Source organism: Hypanus sabinus, chromosome 9, assembly GCF_030144855.1.
Source record: "Hypanus sabinus isolate sHypSab1 chromosome 9, sHypSab1.hap1, whole genome shotgun sequence".
Classification (NCBI taxonomy): Eukaryota; Metazoa; Chordata; class Chondrichthyes; order Myliobatiformes; family Dasyatidae; genus Hypanus; species Hypanus sabinus.
The window spans coordinates 77012692-77034817 of NC_082714.1; the positions used below are offsets into that span (position 1 = coordinate 77012692).

At 42.6% G+C, this 22126-nt stretch overlaps 1 protein-coding gene and 1 long non-coding RNA gene across 9 annotated transcripts in view; one reads left to right on the forward strand and one right to left on the reverse strand.

The window, feature by feature from the left end:
- Nucleotides 1–22126, forward strand: part of gatad2b (GATA zinc finger domain containing 2B) — a 142347-nt gene that overhangs the window by 107867 nt on the left and 12354 nt on the right. For 7 of the 8 annotated variants that reach the window (XM_059979948.1, XM_059979950.1, XM_059979951.1 and 4 more), the window contains 4 exons: nt 5680–5811; nt 7539–7706; nt 13643–13958; nt 17056–17258. In XM_059979948.1, the coding sequence (XP_059835931.1) occupies nt 5680–5811; nt 7539–7706; nt 13643–13958; nt 17056–17258 (819 nt within the window). The remainder of the gene's footprint in view (nt 1–5679; nt 5812–7538; nt 7707–13642; nt 13959–17055; nt 17259–22126) is intronic. The other variant, XM_059979944.1, reaches the window with a different exon arrangement.
- LOC132399506 (uncharacterized) overlaps nt 1–22126 on the reverse strand; it is a 76585-nt gene that overhangs the window by 3267 nt on the left and 51192 nt on the right. The gene's annotated exons all lie outside the window — the stretch shown is intronic.

A 22126-nucleotide genomic window follows, 5' to 3' on the forward strand; every position in this document is an offset into this window, starting at 1 on the left:
ACCCAGAACGGAGAATAGAGAATATCCCTGTGCCTCATTACATTCTAAATTTACCCACTGTGGGCACAATGGTGAATCCAAATCTGATTTCCAATAAATTAAGTTACAAATATTATTCGCCCAATAGTAAAATCTAAAGTTAGGTAGAGCTAAACCACCATCTTTTTTAGATTTTTGTAATTGCCTTTTACTTAACCTAGGATTTTTATTTTGCCACACAAATGAAGAAATTTTTGAGTCAATGTTATCAAAAAAAGATTTAGGAATAAAAATTGGTAAAGCTTGAAATAAATATAAAAATTTCGGTAGAATCATCATTTTAATAGCATTAATCCGACCAACTAATGATAAGGTTAAGGGAGACCATCTTGTAGTAAGTTGTTGAATTTGATGAAACATAGGTAAAAAATTCAATGTAAATAAATCTTTATATTTCTTGGTAATTTTTATACCTAAATAGATAAAGTTATCATCAACAACTTTAAATGGTATCCTTTCATTCAATAAAGTTTGCGCGTTTAAAGGGAATAAATCACTCTTATCCAAGTTTAGTTTATAACCAGAAAAACTACCAAATTGAGCCAACAAGGATAAAATAGCGGGAATAGACCTGTCAGGATCAGAAATATATAATAACAAGTCATCAGCATGAAGTGATAACTTGTATAATTTCTCATTGTGGGTAATACCAAAAATATTAGGAGATTCACGAATAGCAATGGCTAAAGGTTCTAATGCAATATTAAACAATAAAGGACTTAAGGGACAACCTTGTCTCGTACCACGAGATAATAGAAACAAAGAAGATCTGTAATTATTTGTAAGAACAGAAGCAACAGGTTTATGATATATTAGTTTGATCCATGATATAAAATTAGGACTAAAATTAAAATATCTCAAAGCGTTAAATAAGTATACCCATTCAACTCTATCAAAAGCTTTTTCAGCATCTAGTGAAATAACACATTCTGGAATTGTGGGTGATGAAGTATAAATTATATTAATCAATTTTCTAATATTAAAAAAGGAATACCGATTCCTAATAAAACCAGTTTGGTCTTCTGAAATAATCTGTGATAGTACCTTTTCTAACCTAATAGTTAAAATTTTTGTAAGAATCTTAGAGTCTACATTTAATAGTGATATAGGGCGATAAGATGCACATAAAGTGGGATCCTTATCTTTTTTAAGAATTAGAGAGATAGTAGCTTCATAAAAAGACTGAGGTAATCTCTTCTTAACAAATGCATCATTAAAGATTTCACATAACCAAGGGGAAAGCAAAGAAGAAAAAGTTTTTAAAAATTCTATAATATAACCATCAGGACCAGGAGCTTTCCCTGAATTCATTGATGAGATAGCCTCTCCTATTTCGGCTAAAGAAATAGGAGCATCAAACAAGCTCCGATCTTCATCTGTCAGTTTGGGAATATTCAAATTGTTAAAAAAGTTATCCATCATGGACAGATTGCCATCAAATTCTGATTGATATAAAGATTTATAAAAATCTTGGAAAGTATTATTAATTTCTTTATGATCAGTAGTCAGATTGCCGTCATGTTTACGAATTTTAATAATTTGTCGCTTAGTCGAGATAGCTTTTAATTGGTTAGCTAACAATTTACCAGTTCAATCACTGTGGATATAAAATTGAGCCCTGGTCCTAATTAATTGATTCTCAATTGAAGAAGATAATAATAAGCTATGCTCCATTTGAAGCTCAACTCTCTTCTTATAAAGTTCTTTGGTAGGAGTCATGGAATAAATCTTATCAATTTCTTTAATTTTATCCACTAATAAAGCAATATCTAAATATCTTTGTTTTCTTTTACCGACGGAATATGAGATAATTTGTCCACGGATAAAAGCCTTAAGAGAGTCCCAAAGTATTCCTCTGTCAATCTCTTCTGTATAGTTTGTTGAGAAAAACAAGTCGATTTGCTGTTTTATGTAGGTGATGAATTCTGGATCTTGAAGCAAAGTAGTGTTAAGTCTCCAAGATCTAGTATTATTAGAAAAGTCCGAAATCTTGATAGATAACTTCAAAGATGCATGATCCGAAATAGCAATAGAATCATATTTACAATCAATAACATCTGTTAATAAACGATGATCAATAAGGAAATAATCAATTCTAGAATAACTGTGATATACATGTGAAAAAAACGAAAATTCTTTATCTTTAGGGTTCAAAAACCGCCATATTTCAGTAATTCCCGAATCAACCATAAAAGAATTAATAAGTAAGGCTGATCTATTCGGAAGAATTCGAATAGGTTTAGATCTATCCATCGAAGGATTCAAACAACAATTGAAATCTCCACCCATTATCAACATATATTCATTTAGGTTAGGAAGGGAAGTAAATAAACATTTAAAAAATTCAGGGCAGTGAAAGTTTGGAGCATAAATATTAACTAGAACCACTTTTCGATTAAAAAGTGAACCAGTTATCAACAAAAATCTGCCCTGTGGATCAGAAATAATTTCATGATGTGTAAACGAAATTATGGGGTCTATAAAAATAGACACACCCCTAATTTTGGCGGTACAATTTGAGTGAAATTGTTGACCTTTCCAGAACCTAAAAAATCGTTGATTATCCTCCCTCCTAATATGGGTCTCCTGTGCAAAAATAATATTAGCATTTAGTCTATGGAATACTTTAAATATTTTTTTTTACGTTTAATCGGATGATTTAAACCATTAGTATTCCAGGAGATAAAGTTAATAGACTTATCCATCATGCCAATATTAATTGTGTATATCATAAAAGGTTAAAAAGACACATAACCCATAATTCAGGAAGAAGGAAAAATGATTCAGGAGCAACCGGAGAACATGACACCTCAACAATATTAATAATTTAAAGTCGGCCCATAAACTAAAAGCAAAAAAATAAAAAGCAAAAGCATGAAAAAAGATCCCTACCCCCTCCCCCAACCCCAAGAAAAAAGGCCAAGCGGCAGGCGCACAAACTAACACTAATATTACCCCCATTTTCAAGATGGCGACTTCATGAAAAGAAAGAAAAGAGAAACTATATAACACCCAGATAAATATACAGGGTTGTAAACAGAAAGAATATATATCAATCAAAATGAAAAAATAATATAAAAAAGCAAAAAATCATTAATAAAAAAAGGATAACCATTGAAGTTTAAAATAGTGTAATATGCCTTTAAAAAAAGATTCCATATTCAAATATAAGGAAATGACGTTTCAAAAACAAAGACTTATGGGAAGAAGAAACGACATTTTGAAAGGACCATATTACAAAATATAAATGTAAATTCACCAATCTTTTTTTTTAAAAAAAGGTTGTCAAAATAAAATTTAAAAAGGGTTCAATAACCACTACAATATATATATATATAAAAAAAGTTCAAAAATTCAAAACATTTGTCCCATTCTCAGATACAGGCAAATAAACACTTACGGAAAGCAAAGTCTTATGGGAAGAAGAAACGACATCTTAAAAAATAAATCATTATTACAAAGTCTTAACATGTATATCTAATCCAGAGGAAAAAAAATTAATTAAGAAAAAAGACATTATAGTAAAGTTAAAAGAGCATCTGTAAATCATGATAATAAAAAAAAACCAGGTCTACAGACCAAAATAAAAAGCTATACCGCAGCTTCATAAGTTAAAGCCTAAAACGGAATGGCGTCTTCTCTCCAAAAGTTCTTCCACATAACACATAGTTCAAGTTGGACTAGAAGAGCAATATTCTTCAATGAATTTCTTCGCTTCTTCTGGAGTATTAGAGAAACGCTGACTGTCATCACTCAACGTAATTCTGAGATTCGCTGAGTATCTTAAAGCTTGTTTAAGTCCAATCGAATGAATCTCTGCCATCACCAGTTTAAAAGCGATTCTCGCCCTTATTACCTCGAATGAATAGTCCTCCACAGTACGAAAGTTGTTGCTTCTGTGAGAAATCATACCTTTCTGACAAGCTAATCGAATTAAAAGCTCTTTCTCCCGAGGATAATGGAGACGGACAATCACAGCTCGTGGCTTGTCTTTCGCAGCCGAAAATCTCAAAACTCTGTGGGCACGATCAATAGTAGGTTTAACCCACAAAGCGTCCTCGCCAAAAATTTCCCACAATAAATTAGAGAAATATTCAGTTAAGTCACCAGACTCGACATTTTCGGGAAATCCAATAATACGCAAGTTCTGTCTGCGAGATCGGTTTTCAAGATCGGTGATTTTAAACTTATACTGCTCCACTATTTTAGCGGTCGACCGTACCTTCTCCTCCAAAGTTTCGATTGTACGTATTTTTTCACAAATTATCTTGTCAAGAGCCGCAAACTTTTCTTCATGGCGTTCAATATCTGCTGCCTGCGATTGAAGCTTGATATCAAATAATTTAACGACTTCTTCAAGCTCCGACATTTTCGCAGTAAGTTTGTTTTCCAGACTTGCAAGTTTAGTATCCAGAAGACTGGAGATTGCATCGAGAGGTATAGGGTCTTTAGACGATTTCTTAGGTACAGACATTTTAAGTTTGAAAAAATTAAATCCAGTGTTATTTTTAAAAAGAGAAATAAATCGTAAATATCAACCCATGTAATTAAGTACGAAAAGATTTGATTAAAGGGTGATTATAGCTTAAGAAATGAAGAGCGCCTAAAAGGCAGATGTCTACGTCGCCATCTTGAAACTCCACCCGCTCCTATTTCTTATTGTGGACTTTCTTTGGAAGGAATTGGATCTTTGCTATGAACCTTTCAATGTCTGTTGGTCTTCCATTTGTTACGCATCAATCTTTCTCCTTTCTAAAAGTATCAGCTTGTCTTGAATTAACTCCCTTATCCATAAATCCACACAACCCTGTGCGATAAAGGTGATTCTTCTCTCCAAGCCAGGCTGAAGTGTTTCAGTTCATGGGAGGTCCTGTCTAGTGCCAGATGCCCCTTGAGAAGTGTGTGGCAGTGAACAGTGGGGAAAAGGCATTAATGTTAGTGCGACACATACAAAGCACTGAAGAACGGAAATAAAGAACTGATGTTTCAGACCAACACCCTTCTTCATCAGCGCTGTGCAGGGAGTTTGAGAGTTACAACACAGGAGCGTTATGTTTCCAAACCATGATGCTGTGTGATTTGGTCAGCCATGTAGAGGTGATGGTGTTGACCAGTCCCTGTGCCCATGTCCTTCCAGGTTTAGATACTCTGTTGTCACCGACAAATCTCCCCAACTCTGAACCACATTCATAGAAAGGTAGAAGTTCACAGTGCAGTCCGAGATCCTTTAACCTGTCACCAGAACTAAAACAAAAATCGTGCAGATGCTCGAAATCTGAAGTAAATTTAAGCTGCTCGAAATAGAGGGATGGAGGGACCTAATTTCTGTCCTTACAGCAGAGTGTCCCATTTCAGTGAGAGAGTTAAGCCTGGGAACTGGGATGGGGTCTGGGGAGGTGGCGAGTGGGTTTGCTGGATCTGGTGTAAGAATGATTGTGACTGATAAGGATTAGTCTGGAAGGCTCACTGTGGAGAGCAGTATTCTGGTGAGGAGGGAGCCTGGGTTGTGAAGGGGAGTGAGCTGGACAGGCTGAAAAAATACAAAGCATGAACAGGAAGATTAGGTGCATCTGCTCGGCTGGCCTCAACCCATGTTGATATTAACCAGTCCACCATCTCTCTGCTTCTTGTCCTTTCAAGGTGCCCGTTGTACAAAATGCCCCATCTGCTGGCCAGTCATCACTGGCTCCGGGTGGTCAGCAGCTGATGTCCAAGCCACCGTCCCGGCCTATCTCTCAGGTATTGGATCCTCAGAATCTGCGAGGAGCTCAGGTAGGTGACCAGCTGCCCACTGAGCTCTGAAAGGTTGCGATGAGCTAGTGCCTGCCCTGCGTAACAGTGAGGTCCTGTAGAGAGGTGGTGCTGTGATCTCCCATGCTCCTTCTGTGGTCCTGCCTTCCTTCTGTCATTCCCACACAGGTACACGTCACTGCCTGTCAGGATACCACACTGTCTATCCCATTCCCTCTCGCCATTCAGGACTGCATTGTCAAAGCAACAGGAGGCAATACAGCAGAACTGACACTGACTTCACTCTCACCGGACGGGCCCCTGGTCCCCACTGACTTGAGATGCCCAACCCCATCCACCATTCCCCACTCATTCAAGACCCCAAACCCACTCCCATTCTCACCTGTTTTTAAGACCTCCACTATATAGATACCCCAGCCCATCCTCAATCCCCATCTACTGACCCCCATCCCCAATTCACCATATCCTACCTGCTTGATACAATTAACTCCTCCACTACTGAATCAAGACCACAACTGATCGCCAGCCTCCACCATCTTAAGTCTACCAGCCTGTTCCCCACCAGATCAAGACCCAGACTCCCATCAGCTCAAGAATCCTGTATCCGTTTCACCATTCCCCACCACTAGCCAGCCACCACCCTCCCTTACTGGATCAACCCATTCCCAACCTTCACCAGCATCAAATTCCCATCCCTGCCTATCATTCCCCAACCACTTGAGACCAGCAGCATGTGCCCATACCTGCCAGATTGAGACCACTAATCTGCCCCCATTTTTCACCAGCTTGTTCACCATCCCACCCTCTACCAGCTGGAGACCCCCACTCCTGTCTGCAATCCCCAGTGGATCTGAGACCACCATCCCATCCCTCACTGGCTTGAAAGCACAGACGTGAGACCACCCATTCACCCCCGTCATTCCCTAATTACTGGTAACTGCCCCCATCACCCACCCACAAGAGCATGCGCCCCTCCCCCCAATCTCCTGTCGGCTTAGGGCAGGCTCCCAACCAGTGTAAGATCACTTCCTCCACCCGTTCCCCACTGTCTCAAGACCATCCTGCACCTCCATTCACCACCTGCTCACCACGCAGTACCCACCCCCCCCATCCCTTCACCAGCAAGCTTAGGATTGCCCTACCCCCCAAAGTCCCACTAGTTTAAGCTTGTGGCTGTCCTCGTCCCCTTTGCCATCTATGTGAGACTAGACCCCACGTCCTCTCTGGTTCACCTTGCCCCATCCCACCTCTGGTACACTGAGTCCCAGTCTGTTCCCTTGCCTGGACTCCTTTACCCCTTCCCTCTCTCTGAGTGGCAGGTTTTGCATGTGCTGGGCTTCAGTAGGAGAGCACCTTAGGAGGATCATCCCCAGTTCAATTTTGCTGAAAAGTAGTATGTGCTAACATGATGTAAACCTTATTTTTATACTCACCATATGATTTAGAGTAGTCTGCAGCCAATTTCATGAGTGTGCTACCTAAGCTCCAGAAGTTACTTTAAGTTACATCACGTTTTCTAGACAGTTGAACAATAGCGTTTGCAGATCTAAACCAAGTCAAAGGATGTTCCACTGTATATGGTACCAGGTAGGTTACTGAATTCAGCTTGCATTGGAGTATTCCATGGCACTGAGCACTCTACATGGGGGTGGGGGTGGTAAAGAACTGATCTTCCTCTTCCTCTTGGGTAGGTGTTTGCCCCTTGTCATCTCCTTCCAATGGCTCTTGTCTCTCTGTCTGGTCCACAGGGTCATCCAGTCATCAGGTCGGTTCCCAACAGCACGCTGCCACAGTTGCTCATGTCCCAGCGTGTGATCGCACCCAGCCCAGCCCAGATGCAGAGCATGAGGATCGCCAAGCCAGGTCTCATCCACAGCCCTGTGTCAAGCCAGAATCCGACAGGCACCTACCAAAAGGTCAGATTTGTGTATTCTTATGTCTTCTGGTTGATGTGTTCACTGGATAGGGTTATACAGCTCAGAAACAGGCCCTTTGGCCCATTGCATCAATGCTGACCCTTGTGTACCATCTATGCTAATCCCATGTACCAGCATTTGGTCTGTAGCTTTGATGCCTAAAGTCTCGAGTGTATGAGAGCACCAAAGAGATGTTCACCCTTTGGGCTTGCTCATAGTCATAGTATCTACAGCGCAGATACAGGCCCTTCAGCCCATCTAGTCTGTACCAACCCAATCTTCTGCTAAGTCTACTGTCAACTAGACTATATTCCTCTGTACCCCACTCATAGATGTACCTATCCAAGCTTTAATGCTACATTTGACATACATATTAATTAAGTCCTTGAAGTCTTTTATTATTATTTAATACTTTCATCCAAATATATGGGGTGGAAGCATTTAGATCTTGAGGCTACAGGTTTAGGTTTTGATTTGGGTTATAATTGTTGTCACGTGTACCAAGACACAGTGAAAAGCTGTTCATACAGATCAGATAATCACACAGTGCAATGAGGTAGAACAAGGTAAAACAATAATAGAATGCAGAATAAAGTGTAACAGCTACAGAGAAAGTGCAGTTTAGGCTGGCAGAGAACAAGGTGCAAGATCATAACAAGGTAGATGGAGAGATTAAATGAAGTTAAGAGGGTGTACATCAAAAACAGGGATGTGGAGATTTGCCAGCTGAAATCTTTAAAGAAATCAGGTGAATAATCTGTATAGCACGGTTGGTTTTGTAAATATAGGAAACTATAACTGTGACACATTAGTGCTGCTGCTGCCCCACATCTCTAGTGACCTGGCTTCAATCCTGACCTAGGGGCTGTCTGTGTGAGGGGCTTGCACGTTCTCCCCTGGATTCCCCCAGATACTCCATTCCCTACAGCATCCCGTGGTAGGTACCTAGCCACAGCAAATTGCCCTTAATATGTAGGAATGGAAGGAGGTAACTTCACTGAAGAGGTGCAGAGAAGATTCACCAGGACATTGCCTGAGATGCAATGTTCAGTTATGAGAAGAGTTGAGAGGGACCAGATTGAGGGATACAAAGTTATGAAGAGCACAGTTAGGGTAAGCAATAAAGTAGTTTTTCTCCCCTGGCAGAGGTGTTTTATTACAAAAGGTTCAGGGTGGGGAGGTGTAAGAAGGGATCTGCGGAAGGACTTTATCTCCCATAGGGAACTGGGATCTGAAATGTGCTGCCTGAGGGAGTAGTAGAAGCAGGACTCTCACAACACTCAGGAAGGTTTTAGTCTTTGAATTGCCAAGGCATTGAGGCTATAGACCAAGTGCTGGGAAATGGGACTAGTGTAGATGGATACTTGATGGTCAAAATAAACATACTGGTCCAAAAAGCCTATTTCTTTGCTATGTGACTCTGATGCTTATGATTGATTCCAAACTCCATCATTCTCCAAGTGAAGAAACTTTTCCTGATCTCCATTCTGAGTAGCTGCCCCTTTAGCCTGAGTGGTGTTTCTGGGCTTCCCAGCTTGTGGAAAGGGTGTCAGAGCACACACCTTGTCAATTGAATCTGCTTCAGTGAGTGTCAGCTGGAATTAGCCAGTCCCCCCTCAAAGTCAGCTGAATAAGTCTATACTACACTGTGTAGATGTCAGTTCCTCTTTGAGAATGGAAATCAGGGCATAATAGCGCATAGCGGGGAGGTTTCTCGCAGGTCGCTGGTGCTTGTTTAAAAGGAGAGCTTTGCGGGCATCGGTGTCATTCCAGTGGCCCAGTCAGAGTCAGATTTATTATCACTGGCATGTGTTGTGAAATTTGTTAACTTGGCAGCAGCAGTTCATAACATAGAAGAAAAATATAAATAAATAAATCAATTACAGTATGTGTATATTGAGTAACTTTAAAATGGTGCAAAAACAGAAATAGTGTATATTAAAAAAGTGAGGTACGTGTTCATAGGTTCAATGTCCATTTAGGAATCGGATGGCACAGGGGAAGAAGCTGTTCCTGAATCGCTGAGTGTGTACCTTCAGGCTTCTGTACCTCCTACCTGATGGTAACAATGTGAAAAGTGCATGCCCTGGGTGCTAGCAGTCCTTAATAATGGATGCTGTCTTTCTGAGACACCACTCCTTGAAGATGTCCTGGGTACTTTGTAGGCTAGTATCCAAGACTTCAGGGGTGTCAGTGGTACTTAGTATAGTTTAATTGATCATTGTGTGTTCTTCATGACAGATGTTGGAATCCTGGGAGACCCAGAGCATCCCAGGAAACTACATCTGCATGAAGTGCATCCAGCTGCAACTCCTTGAAGATCATGTTGGGAATCTGTATGTGAAAGAGATAGCGGCAGAGATTGTGAAGGCATTGGTAATGATCTTTGAAGAATCATTGGATTCTGGCATTGTTCCAGAGGACTGGAAAATTGCTAATGTCACTCCTCTGTAAGAAAGGAGAAAGGCAGCAGAAAGGAAATTATAGACCAGTTAGTCTGACCTCAGTGTTAGAGTCAATTTTTAAGGGTGAGGTTATGGAGTACTTGGTGACTCAGGACAAAGTCAGCATTGTTTCCTTAAGGAAAAATCTTGCCTGGCGAACCTGTTAGAATTCTTCGAGATTACAAGTAGGATAGATAAAGGGGATGTAGTGGATGTTGTATATTCAAGTTAAGAGCCCATGTTATCACAGGAAGGTTACCAACATGTTTAGAGCATTGGCTGATTGGTAGGGGGCAGTAATGGGAATAAAAGGATCCTTTTCTGGTTGGCTTCCAATGACTAGTAGTGTTTTTTGTGCTGTACATCAATGATTTAGACGATGGAATAGGTGGTTTTATTGCCAATTTTGCAGATGATATGAAGATTAGAAGGGCAGATAGTGTTGAGGAAACAGGAAGGCTGGAAAAGGACAGACAAATTGGGAGAATGGGCTAGAAAGTGGCAAATGAAATACGATGTTGGAAAATGCATGGTTGTGCACTTTGATAGTAGAATTAAATGTCCAAATGTCTGAGATGCAAAGGGACTTGGGAGACAAATGCAGTGTTTGCATTCATTTCAAGAGGTCTAGAGTACAAAAGCAAGGATGTGATGCTGAGGCTTTGTAAGGCACTGGTGAGGCCTCACTTTGAGTACTGTGAACAGTTTTGGGCTGGCAGTGGAGAGGTTCACAAGGATGATTCCAGGAATGAAAGGATTTCAATATGAGGGACATTTGATGGCTCTGGGTCTGTACTCGCTGGAATTTAGAAGGATGGGGAGGGGATCTCATTGAAGCCTTTTGAATGTTGAAAGGCTAGACAGTGTAGATGTGGAAAGGGTGTCTTCATTTGTGGGTATGTCTAGGACAAGAGGGCACAGCCTCAGGATAGAGGGATGTCCATTTAAAACAGATGCAGAGAAATTTCTTCAGCCAGAGGTTGGTGAATTTGCAGATTTTTTTTAACCACTGGCAACTGTGGGGACCAGGTCATTGGGTGCATTTAGGACGAAGATTGATAGGTTTTTGATTGGCTGCGACATCACTGGTTACAAAGAGAAGACCGGGGTGTGGGGCTGAGGAGGGGAAAAAAAGATCAGCCATGATTGAATGATGGAGCAGACTTGATGGGCCAAATAGCCTAACTCTGTTCCGTGTCCTGTGGATTTGTGGTTATACACAGTACCCAGAACTATTGCAGCGAAGTTTCCTTTTGGCATCTAGCACCAAAAGGTTTAAACAGCTCATTCGATTGGAGAAGACTCACTTTGAGAGAAAATTTGTTTTTATTATCAAAACAACCAACAAGAGTTCTGTAGATACGTAAATAGGAGGAAGGCAGCTAAGGTTGGTGTGGGACTTCTGGAGAGTGAATTAATAACAGAAAACAGTGTGCATCGACCTTTAAGTTCACTGCCAATATCCTCCAAAGTAACAAGCGGTAATTTCAAATAATGTGGAGAAGCTTGTAAAACAAAAAACACAATTGCAGAGGATAAAGTACGAGAGAGATTTACAGGGTTAAAGATGGACATGTTGCCTGGATCCAATAACCTGTGTTCAAAAGTTTTAAAGCAGTGGCTGCAGAGATAGTGGACCTACTTTCAAATCTTTTGGCTTTCCTGGAGGTACCAGAAGATTGGAAAACAGCCAGTTTGTCTCCCTTGATGAAAATAAGGAGTCAGTGAGGGTCCTTAGAGAGAAACCTGCAGATATAGTGTATTTAGATTCCAGCAGACATTTGACAAAGTACACAAATGAAGAGCCCAAAGTACTGGAGAAAATGAGTTAGCAGAGATTGAAAACTAGGTGTTGGTTTTGGAGCAAATGAATCCAGTTCAGGTGGAGGGATAGACCAAGTCGAGAACCCAACGTTCGGTTCCTGTCCCTCAGTTGTTTACTTTTTTACATTAATGACCTGGAGGAGGGAACAAAACCCATTAGAGCCACTCAGAGCTCTAATCTGCTAATGAAATTTACCGTGACATTACATTGATTGGCCTTATCTCAAACAATAACGAGGTGGCCTACAGGGAAGAAGTCATCTCTCTGACACAGTTGTGTCAAGAAAACAATCTCTCCCTCAATGTCGCAAAAACAAAGGAGCAGGAGGAATGGAGACAGGCTAACTCCTATTGACATCAATGGATCTGGGGTTGAGAGGGTAAATAGCTTTAAGTACCTCAGCATCCACATCACCGAGGAGTTCACACCTGTCTGTCCACACCAGCTGTGTGCTGAAAAAAGCACAACAGTGCCTCTTTCACCTCAGACGGCTGAGGAAGTTTGGTATGGGCACCCAAATCCTAGGAACTTTCTACAGGGGCACAATTGAGAGCATCCTGACTGGCTGCATCACTGCCTGGTATGGGAACTGTACTTCCCATTATTCAGGACATTTACAAAGACAGGTGTGTAAAAAGGGCCCATAGGATCATTGGGGACCCGAATCACCCCAACCACAAACTGTTCCAGCTGCTAAAATCCAGGAAATGGTGCCGCAGCATAAAAGCCAGGACCAACAGGCTCTGGGACCGCTTCTTCCAGCAGGCCATCAGACTGATTAACTCACGCTGATTTACATTGGCTGTTCTATTTATTATAAATTACTATGATTGCACATTTAGATGGAGACGTAACATAGTAATTTTTACTCCTCTTGTATGTGAAGGATGTAAAAAATAAAGTCAATTCAATTCAATTAATGAGCTTTCTTGGCCATGACATCAACATGGTTGGACCAGGACAAGTTACTGGTAATGTTCACTCCTAGGAACTTGGAGCTTTCAACCCTCTTAACCTTAACCTCATTGATGTAGACCCACATACACCCACCCAACAACCCTTGTCCCCCTCAACACTTTATTGAAGGCAATCACCAGCTCTTTTGTTGACATTGAGGGAGATGTTGCCATGACAATGCATCACTAAGCTCTCTGTCTCCTTTCTGTAATCCCAACTTATCGTTATTTCAAATACAGCTCACTAAGTCGTATCATCTACAAACTCGTAGACGGAATTAGAAGGGAATCTAGTCACGCGGACATGAGTGTACAGGGTGTAGATAAGGGGCTGAAGACGCAAATAGAGTTCAATTGGGAGAAATGCGAGATAATGTTCTTCAGTAAGATGTATGCCATTTCACATTTGGGTAGTATAAAGAAAACACAATGCAGGTTATAGTATAGTGGCTACAGAGTGTGCAGGGCTGGAGACAGAGAGCAAGGGCTTTAATGTTAGATTAGGAGATCAAAAGCTCTTCAAATAAAGAGGAATCCTCACGTGCAGAGGGCTGTGAATCCCAGGGATCTTTTGCCTAAGAGGTTGTGGAAGCAGGGCGTGTCCAGTCTGCAAAGTGGGAGAGCAGGATTGTGGGCCTGAATGGCCCATAGCTACAGCATTATAGGTTGCTGGGATTCCAAAAGCTGCTGCTAATGCACTTCTCTCTCCAGCAGGCCGGCTCCTCCATCCCATCGCCCCGGACCACTCCATCCACCATGTATATGAATGTCTCCTCGCACGTGCAGTCCAGTCTGACGACTGCAGTCAGCCCTGCCATGTCCAGCGCTGGCAGTTTGAGTGACCCCACCAGCAGCCAGGCAGCTGCCAAACTGGCCCTGCGCAAGCAGCTGGAGAAGACACTGCTGGAGATCCCTCCGCCCAAGCCCTCACCACCACTGCTCAACTTCTTGCCCAGTGCGGCCAACAACGAGTTCATCTACATGCTGGGGTTGGAGGAGGTGGTGCAGAGTGTCATCGAAAGTCAAGGTGAGGGCTCACTCTACTGCCTCTCCTGTAACAGTAGGCTGTTCTGTCCAACCGCTCCTGCTGACCATTCGGACTGATCCAGGCCACGGGGGGGTTTCTTTCAATTTGGCCAGAGGTTATGTTCCAGACTGACCAGGAGCCATCTTTCCAAACCACATCACACAAGACCTCATAGAACAGTACAGCACAAGCATAGAGCCTTTAGCCTATTACATCTGTGCTGAGCATGATGCCAAATTCAACTAATCCCTCTCCCTGCGTGGGATCTATGTTCCTCTTCCCCAGCATGTCCATCTGAAAACCTCTTAAATACCTCTGATATTTTGTGCTACCAGTTGCTGGGTGCCTGGCAATGCATTCCAGGTAATCACTACTCTGTGTAACAAATAAAATTACCCCACACATCACATTTAAACGTTCCCACTCATTTCAAGTGATGTCCTCTAGCATTTTACATTTCGTTCCTGGAGAAAGATTATAGCTGCCTACCCTTTCTGTATCTCTCGTAATTTGGTCCTTTCATGGTTATGGGGGGGTTTTCTCTGTCTGGCCAGGGCTTATGTTTCAGTTGAGATCTTTAACCTGTCGTTCTCAGGTGTGATCATTAGGCAAATGACATAGCTCCAGAGGAAACACTTTAGCACTAATTACCTTCACTGGCGTCCCCTTGCTTTCATCCTACATATTGAAACCACATCCCTTCAGAAAGCTGCTGTTCAACCTACTCCTGGATCGAGTGCCTCTGCCATCTTCACTGTTCTAGATCACAATAATGAAACAAGTTATCTTACCTTTTTGCAAAACTCTGGTTTCTGATACTTATCACCTACTCTCTATCATTATCTAATCTCCCCTTAACCTTCTCCACTGAGAAGTTCAATAGGATGTTCGGTCACTGGAGGAGAGAAAAGCTGTCGTCTGATAAATGGTTCTGCTCACCCACCTCTTGCACTCCATCCAAGCTTTCACATCCTCAGCGTGAAGTTCCCAGAATTGATGACGTTCCTGTAGCTGGGGCCCAACCAGGAACTGAGAGAAGTACTTTGCAGATCATAAGACATTGGAGCAGAATTAGACCATTTGACCCATTGAATCTGCTCTGCCATTCCATCATGGCTAATTTATTTCAACCCTAGTTCTCCTGCCCTCTCCCCATAACCTTTGATGCCCTGATTAATCAAGAACCTTTGTAACTTCTGCTTTAAATATATTCAATGACTTGGCCTCCATAGATTCACTACCCTCTGGCTAAAGAAATTGTTCCTCATCTGTGTTCTAAAGAGACCTCCTAGTGTTCTGAGGCTGTGCCCTCTGACCCCAGAATCCCCCACTATAGGAAGCTTCCTCTCTGCATCCACTCCAGGCCTTTCAATAAAACTACCCCTCCAGCCAACCAGTACAGCCCAGAGCCATCAAACATTCCTGAATCCCTCCCCAATGCCAGCACATCCTTTCTTAGATACCGGCCCAAAACCACTCTCAATATTCCAAGTGCGGTCGATCAGTGCCTTATAAGCCTCAGTATTATAACATTCTAACCCTTTTGAAATGAATGCCTAAATTGAATTTGCAAGTTAACCATTCGGGAATCCTGCATGAGGACGCTCAAGTCCCATACAGTGCAGAAATGGGCTCCTTGGCCCACTATCCACGTCAACCATCAAGCTCCCATTTACAATGATCCCATTTTATTTATACAGTGCAGAGCAGACACTTCCAGGCTAACGTGCTGCACCGTCCAGCAGCCCACCAATTTAGACCTAACCTAATAATAGGACGGTTTACAATGTCCAAGTAAGCAACTAACCAGTGCATCTTTGAACTATGGGAGGAAACCAGAGCACCTGCACGTTCACAGGGAGAACGTCCTTATAGATGATGTCAGAATTGAACTCCCAACACTTCAAGCTGTAACATGTCACACTTGGTGCCCAATTCTCCCTCCATTCCCGTCGACAGCCATCAGACAACCACAACAGGCCATTCGGCCCACTACACTGATACTGACCATCAAGTAGCAATCCATACTAATCAAATTTACCTGCCCTTGGTCCATACCCTTAAACCGCATGAATTCAATGTTGTGGGAGTCTCTTCCTCTATTATTACCTCAAGCATGGCCTTCCAGATTCCAACCCACGTGGTGGGCAGGGAGGGGTGCATGTTCTTCCTCAGATTCCCTCAACATCACATACTCCATTCCATAATTCCATGTCCTCGAATATTGGACACCTCTGCCATGGGGAAAATTTCTTACTTTGTTCTCTACGTTGCTTTTAACAGTCAGATCACTTTCAACCTTCTCCATTACAGGAGATGCAGACAAAACTTTGTCCTGCCTCTCCTCGTAACTGGAACGCTCCATACCAGGTAACGCTCCAGTGAATCATTTCAGCACCCTTTCCAATTAACTCACCTTCCACCGGGGCAGTTAACTGTGGCTAGCTAACTTACCATGGGGTGCAGGAGGAAACCAGAGTACCCGGGGAAATACACACAGTCCTGAGAAGATCATGCAAGCACCACACACAGACTGTTCTTGAGACCAGGATCGAACTTGGGTCTCTGAATCTGAGAGGCAGCAGCTCTGCCTGCTGTGCTACTGTGTTGCATTTATAGCTTTCCTTATTAATAAAATCAACCATGCTGTACACACTAATGCCTGTTTTCTGCTATCTAACTTCCACATCTCTGTTTCTGAACCCCGTTTAGTTTTTTTTATTATTTATTTTTATTTTGTGATAGAGCTCGGTAACAGGCTCTTACAGCCCAACAAGCCCAATTACACCCATGTGACCAATTAACCTACTCATCGAGATATCTTTGGAATTTATTTTCCACTCTTTCATTCAGCCTCCCCCGTCAAAAGGTTTCAGTCTCGCAGTCTCCGTCAGTGACCCTATGGCAGTATGTTCCTGAGGTAATTTGTTTTTCTACCCCAGTCACTGCAGTTGAGGGGCAGCTGGAGCTGCGAGACATGTGAGGGGACTGGCATTGTCTTGCACTCTATTGCAGCCACCTCCAGGCCAGGAAGGGACAGCATGTTGCCTCAGGAATTCCTGGCAGCTGATTTTCTTTCCTTGTTATTCTACTCCAGGAAAGGGGCGCCTCCAGTTGCCCCACATCGACCCATTTGTGTGCTCTCAGTGCCGGACGGACTTCACCCCTCACTGGAAGCAGGAGAAGAATGGCAGCATCCTGTGCGAGCAATGTGTGACGTCCAACCAGAAGAAGGCGCTGAAGGCAGAGCATACCAACCGGCTGAAGACTGCCTTTGTCAAGGCGTTGCAGCAAGAGCAGGTGCCTCATACCCTCTCAAACATAAGGCAGTACAGCACAGGAACAGGCACACTTGTGCCTACCATGGTGCCAGTTTAACCTAATCTCATCTACCTACTTGTGATCCACTCCCTGCATGTCCTTGTCCCTGTCTATGACAGCTTGTTAAACATTATTATATATCTGCTTCCATCACTACCCCAGCAGAATGTTCCAGGCACCCACCACTCACTGTAATAAAACAAAACTTGCTTTGAAAATTTCTTTTAAACTTACCCCCTCACCTTAAATGCATGCTCTCTTAATATTTGATATTTCCACTGTGGGAAAAAGAAGCAGGTTTAATACCACTATGCAAAAGTGGTGCTGGTGCAGACTCAGCCAGCCCTGAGACACCAGGCAAGGTCAATTGATTACAAACAATTGGTTTATTAATCATTACAGAATATCTCTGTGGTGTTCCCTGCTTCCTCCCCTCTCTCTTTCCCCTTTTCCCAACCATGATTCCCCTCTCCCGGCCCCCAGTCCACAATGGAGACCCATATCAGAATCAGGTTTATCATCACTCACATATGTCATGAAATTTGTTTTGTTGTTTGCAGCAGCAGTACAGTGCAATACATAAAATTACTACAGTACTGTGCAAAAGACTTGGGCACCCTAGCTGTATCTATGTGCTAAGACTTTGGCACAGTACTGTATGTCGTGAAATTTGTTGTTCAGAGGCAGCATTCCAGTACTGTAAAAGGAGAGGAAAAATAGCAATGTTCATGTGTTCATTGTCCATTCACAGATCTGATGGAAGAGGGGAAAAAGCTGTTCCTAAGTGCTGAGACTTATGGTCTGTCCAATTTGTGCCTCTCGTAATTTTATAAGCTTCTACCACGTCTTCCATCAGTTTCCAACAGTCCAGAGAAAGCAGCCCAAGTTTGTCCAATCCAAATAACAGCAGTTGAATCTTTTTTGCACCCTTTCCAAAGCTTTTACATCTTTCCTGTAATGTGGCAACCAGAACTGACACTATACTCCTCTCCCTCCCCTACCTTCTTATTCCAGTTTCTTCCCTTTTCCTTTTCATTCCTGATGAAGGGTCCCGTCTGTAGATGCTGCCTGACCTGTTGAGTTCCTCCAGCAGTTTGTGGATATTGCTTAAGACTTCCAGCATCTACAGAATCTCTTGTGTGTACAATACTCCAAGTGCAGCCTAACCAAAATTTTGTACAGCTGCAACATTACTTGTCAACGTTTATACTCTTTCACTCCCCACCTCTCACTCCCCCCACTCCCCTCCCCCCTCCTCCTCCCCCTCTCCTCTTCTCCCCTCTCACTCTCACACTCATTCACTCACTCTCACTCTCCCCCCACTCTCCCTTCCTGCTCTCTCAGTCTGTGGCCCATGGGCTAAAGAACCTTCACATTCCAACTTACTCTTCTTCAGCCCAGTGTTCCCACACCCACCAGCAGGAGTCATTGCTATACAACCAGCCTGGCTCAGAGGCACCAAGACCTCCTCACTTACCCTGGCTATAAATTCAGTGAACCCGAGATCAGATCCTACCAAATGTCTGAGAATTTAAATTCGGTCTCATCAGTTTAAAAAGCTGAGACCAGGGAAGGTGAAACTGTGGAAATCAAAGCCTAACTGGCCTATTAGGGATGGAGAGCTCTAGCCTAATGCTAAGCCTAGAGCACCAAAGGCTAGACTGACACTCCAGTGTACTGCACTGCCAGAGATGAACATTCACATTCAGGCTCTTTGAGTGTTATATCAGGTTTCATCCCGATCACAGGAAGAGGATAAGGCACTGGCCACATCTGGCCTTGTAATCTAAGCCCTGTTGTTGTGACTCACTCAGAGCTCTCATTCCTGAGTGGGGCCAAAGCCGGGGATCCTCTTCTGGGGAGCTCAGCATCCTGTGTCCCCACCTGTGGAATCCTGTCTAGATCCCTTTGCCTCTAAATTCCTACATCACTGTTTTGCCCTGAGCACTGACTGGCTCTGTCAGACTACATCAGGAAATGTCAGTGGAACTGTTTGGGATATTTTACTCCTTAAGGAGCTGCAAGAGGTTGCTGTTCTACAACCACCAAAACTATTAAAGAGCTTAGTTATCAAGATTTTAGTTAAAGATCTCAAGTAACATATGCATTAACTGAACAATGTCATGTTTTATTTACCTCTCTGTTGTTTTGAAAACCTCACTTAATTAGAAATTCAACACTAAAATATCAACTACTCTGATGTTGTGATGTTCATCCTGTCATTGGCTTGGGAACACACCTCATGTCTTAAGTACCCTGGTTATGTCACACTCTGCACTGTACAATCAGTGGCCACTTTACTTGGTACCTCCTGTATCTAATAAAGTGGCCATTGAGCAAATGTTCGTGGTCTTCTGCTGTAGCCCATCCACTTCAAGGTTTGACGTATAGTACATTCAGAGAGATGTTCTTCTGCACACCACTGTTGTAGTGTGTGGTTATTTGTTACTGAAACCTTTCTGTCAACTTGAACCAGTCTGGCCATTCTATTCTGACTTCTCTCATTAACAAGAATTCTCCCCCACACAGCTGCCACTCACTGGATGTTTGTTTTTGTTTTTCACACTATTCTGTGTAAACTCTAGGAAGTGTTGTGTGTGAAAATCTGAGGAGAAGAGTTTCTGAGATACTGAAACCACCCTGTCTGGCACCACCAGACTGTCGGTCACTTCGATCACATTTCTTCCCATTCTGAGCAACGAATGAACGTCTTGACCTAGTCTGCATGTTTTTCTGCATTGATTTGCCGATTGGATACTTGCATTAAAGAGATGTATCTAATAAAGTGACCACTGATCATGTGAAAAAACAGGAGTATGCCGCTCAACCATTTGAGCCTTCCCTCTCCCCCCTCATTCAATGTGATCATGGCTGATCTGGCCTAGGCTTCATCTTCCTTTCTGTGCAGGGTCTCCATAATCTTAATATGCAGATCTGTGAGGACTGTGTCTATTTTCTCACACTGCTATAATCACTTCAAAAGGGCATCAATCATACAGGTGCCTCAGAAAAGCAGGTGAGCTGCCTCAATGACTCATCATCACTGAGGACATCTTCCAAGGCAGTGCCTCAGTAGGGCTGCATCCGTCACAAAGGACCCTTGCCTTGCGAGACATGCCCTCTTCTCATTACTCCCATTAGGGAGGCGGTAATGAAGCCTGAAGACCCACACTCAACATTTTAGAAACCACTTCTTTCCCTCTGCTGTCAGATTTATGAACAGTTGATGAACCCATGAACACTACCTCGCTAATCCTCTTTTGCAATATTTATTACATTCAGTTTTATTGTAACATATAGTACTGTGTTACTGCTGCCGTTAAACAACAAATTTCACAACTTATATTAGTGACAATATTCTCTGATTCTCTCACTGATCAGAGACCCTCCTTAATGGCAGAAAATTCCAGAGATTCAGGATTTCCCGTGAGAGGAGGTTCTTTCACACCTAGGTTATAAATTAATCCTGACTAATGTTGTGGAAATAATTCAACATCCACACTGTCAAACCCCCTTAGGATCTGACAATGTTTCAATAACATCACCCCTCATTCTTCTAAAGTTCAAAGAATATGCACCAAATTTCTTTAGTCTCTCATGTTAGGACAACCTTGTCATCTCAAGAATTTTCTGTGGATTGCCTCCAATGTTGCAGTATCGTTTCTTTAATAAGGGGACCAAAACTGTGCACAGTACTCTGGGAGACACAAGAAAGATTGCAGATGCTAGAAATCTTAAGCACCACACTTCCCTTTATCCTCTCCAATCATATTCCATTTTCTTCAGCCCTTTACCACTTCCACCTTTCACCTCGCAGCTTCTTGCATCATTAGCGCCCAAATCCTTTACCTGCATATTATCTCCCTTGCACCTGGATCCATCTCGCATCCCCATTTATGCTTCACTCACTCCTCTTCCTATCTCATTCTTTATTTCCATTGCTGATGAAGGGTCTTGACCTGAAATGTTAACTGTCCCATTTCCCTACATATATATAGATATATTTTTTAATTTAATGTTATTTTTATTTAGAGATACAACACAGTAACAAGCCGTGCCAGCCCAACAAGTCCTTGGTGCCTAATTATGGCTATTTAACCAATTAACTGACTAAGCCTGTAAATCTTTGGAATGTGGGAGGAAACCCACACAGTCACAGAGAGAATGTACAAACTCTTGTTCAAAAAAGGTAGTAGAGATTGTCTAAGTAATTATAGACCAGTGAGCTTTACATCTGTGGTGAGAAAGCTTTTGGAACAGATTCTTAGAGATTGGATCTCTGGGCATTTACAGAATCATGGTATTATCAGGGGTAGTCATCATGGCTTTGTGAAGGGCAGATCGTGTCTAACAAGCCTGATAGAATTCTTTGAGGAGGTGACCAGGCATATAGATGAGGGTAGTTCAGTGGATGTGATCTACATGGATTTTAGTAAGGCATTTGACAAGGCTCCACATGGTAGGCTTATTCAGAAAGTCAGAAGGCATGGGATCCAGGGAAGTTTGGCCAGGTGGATTCAGAATTGGCTTGCCTGCAGAAAGCAGAGGAGCAGAGGGTCGTGATGGAGGGAGTACATTCGGATTGGAGGGTTGTGACTAGTGGTATCCCACAAGGATCGGTTCTAGGACTTGTACTTTTCATGATTTTTATTAACGACCTGGGTGTGGGGATAGAGGGGTGGGTTGGCAAGTTTGCAGACGACACAAAGGTTGGTGGTGTTGTGGATAGTGTTGAGGATTGTCGAAGATTGCAGAGAGACATTGATAAGATGCAGAAGTGGACTGAGAAGTGGCAGATGGACTTCAACCTGAAGAAGTGTGAGGTGGTACACTTTGGAAGGACAAAC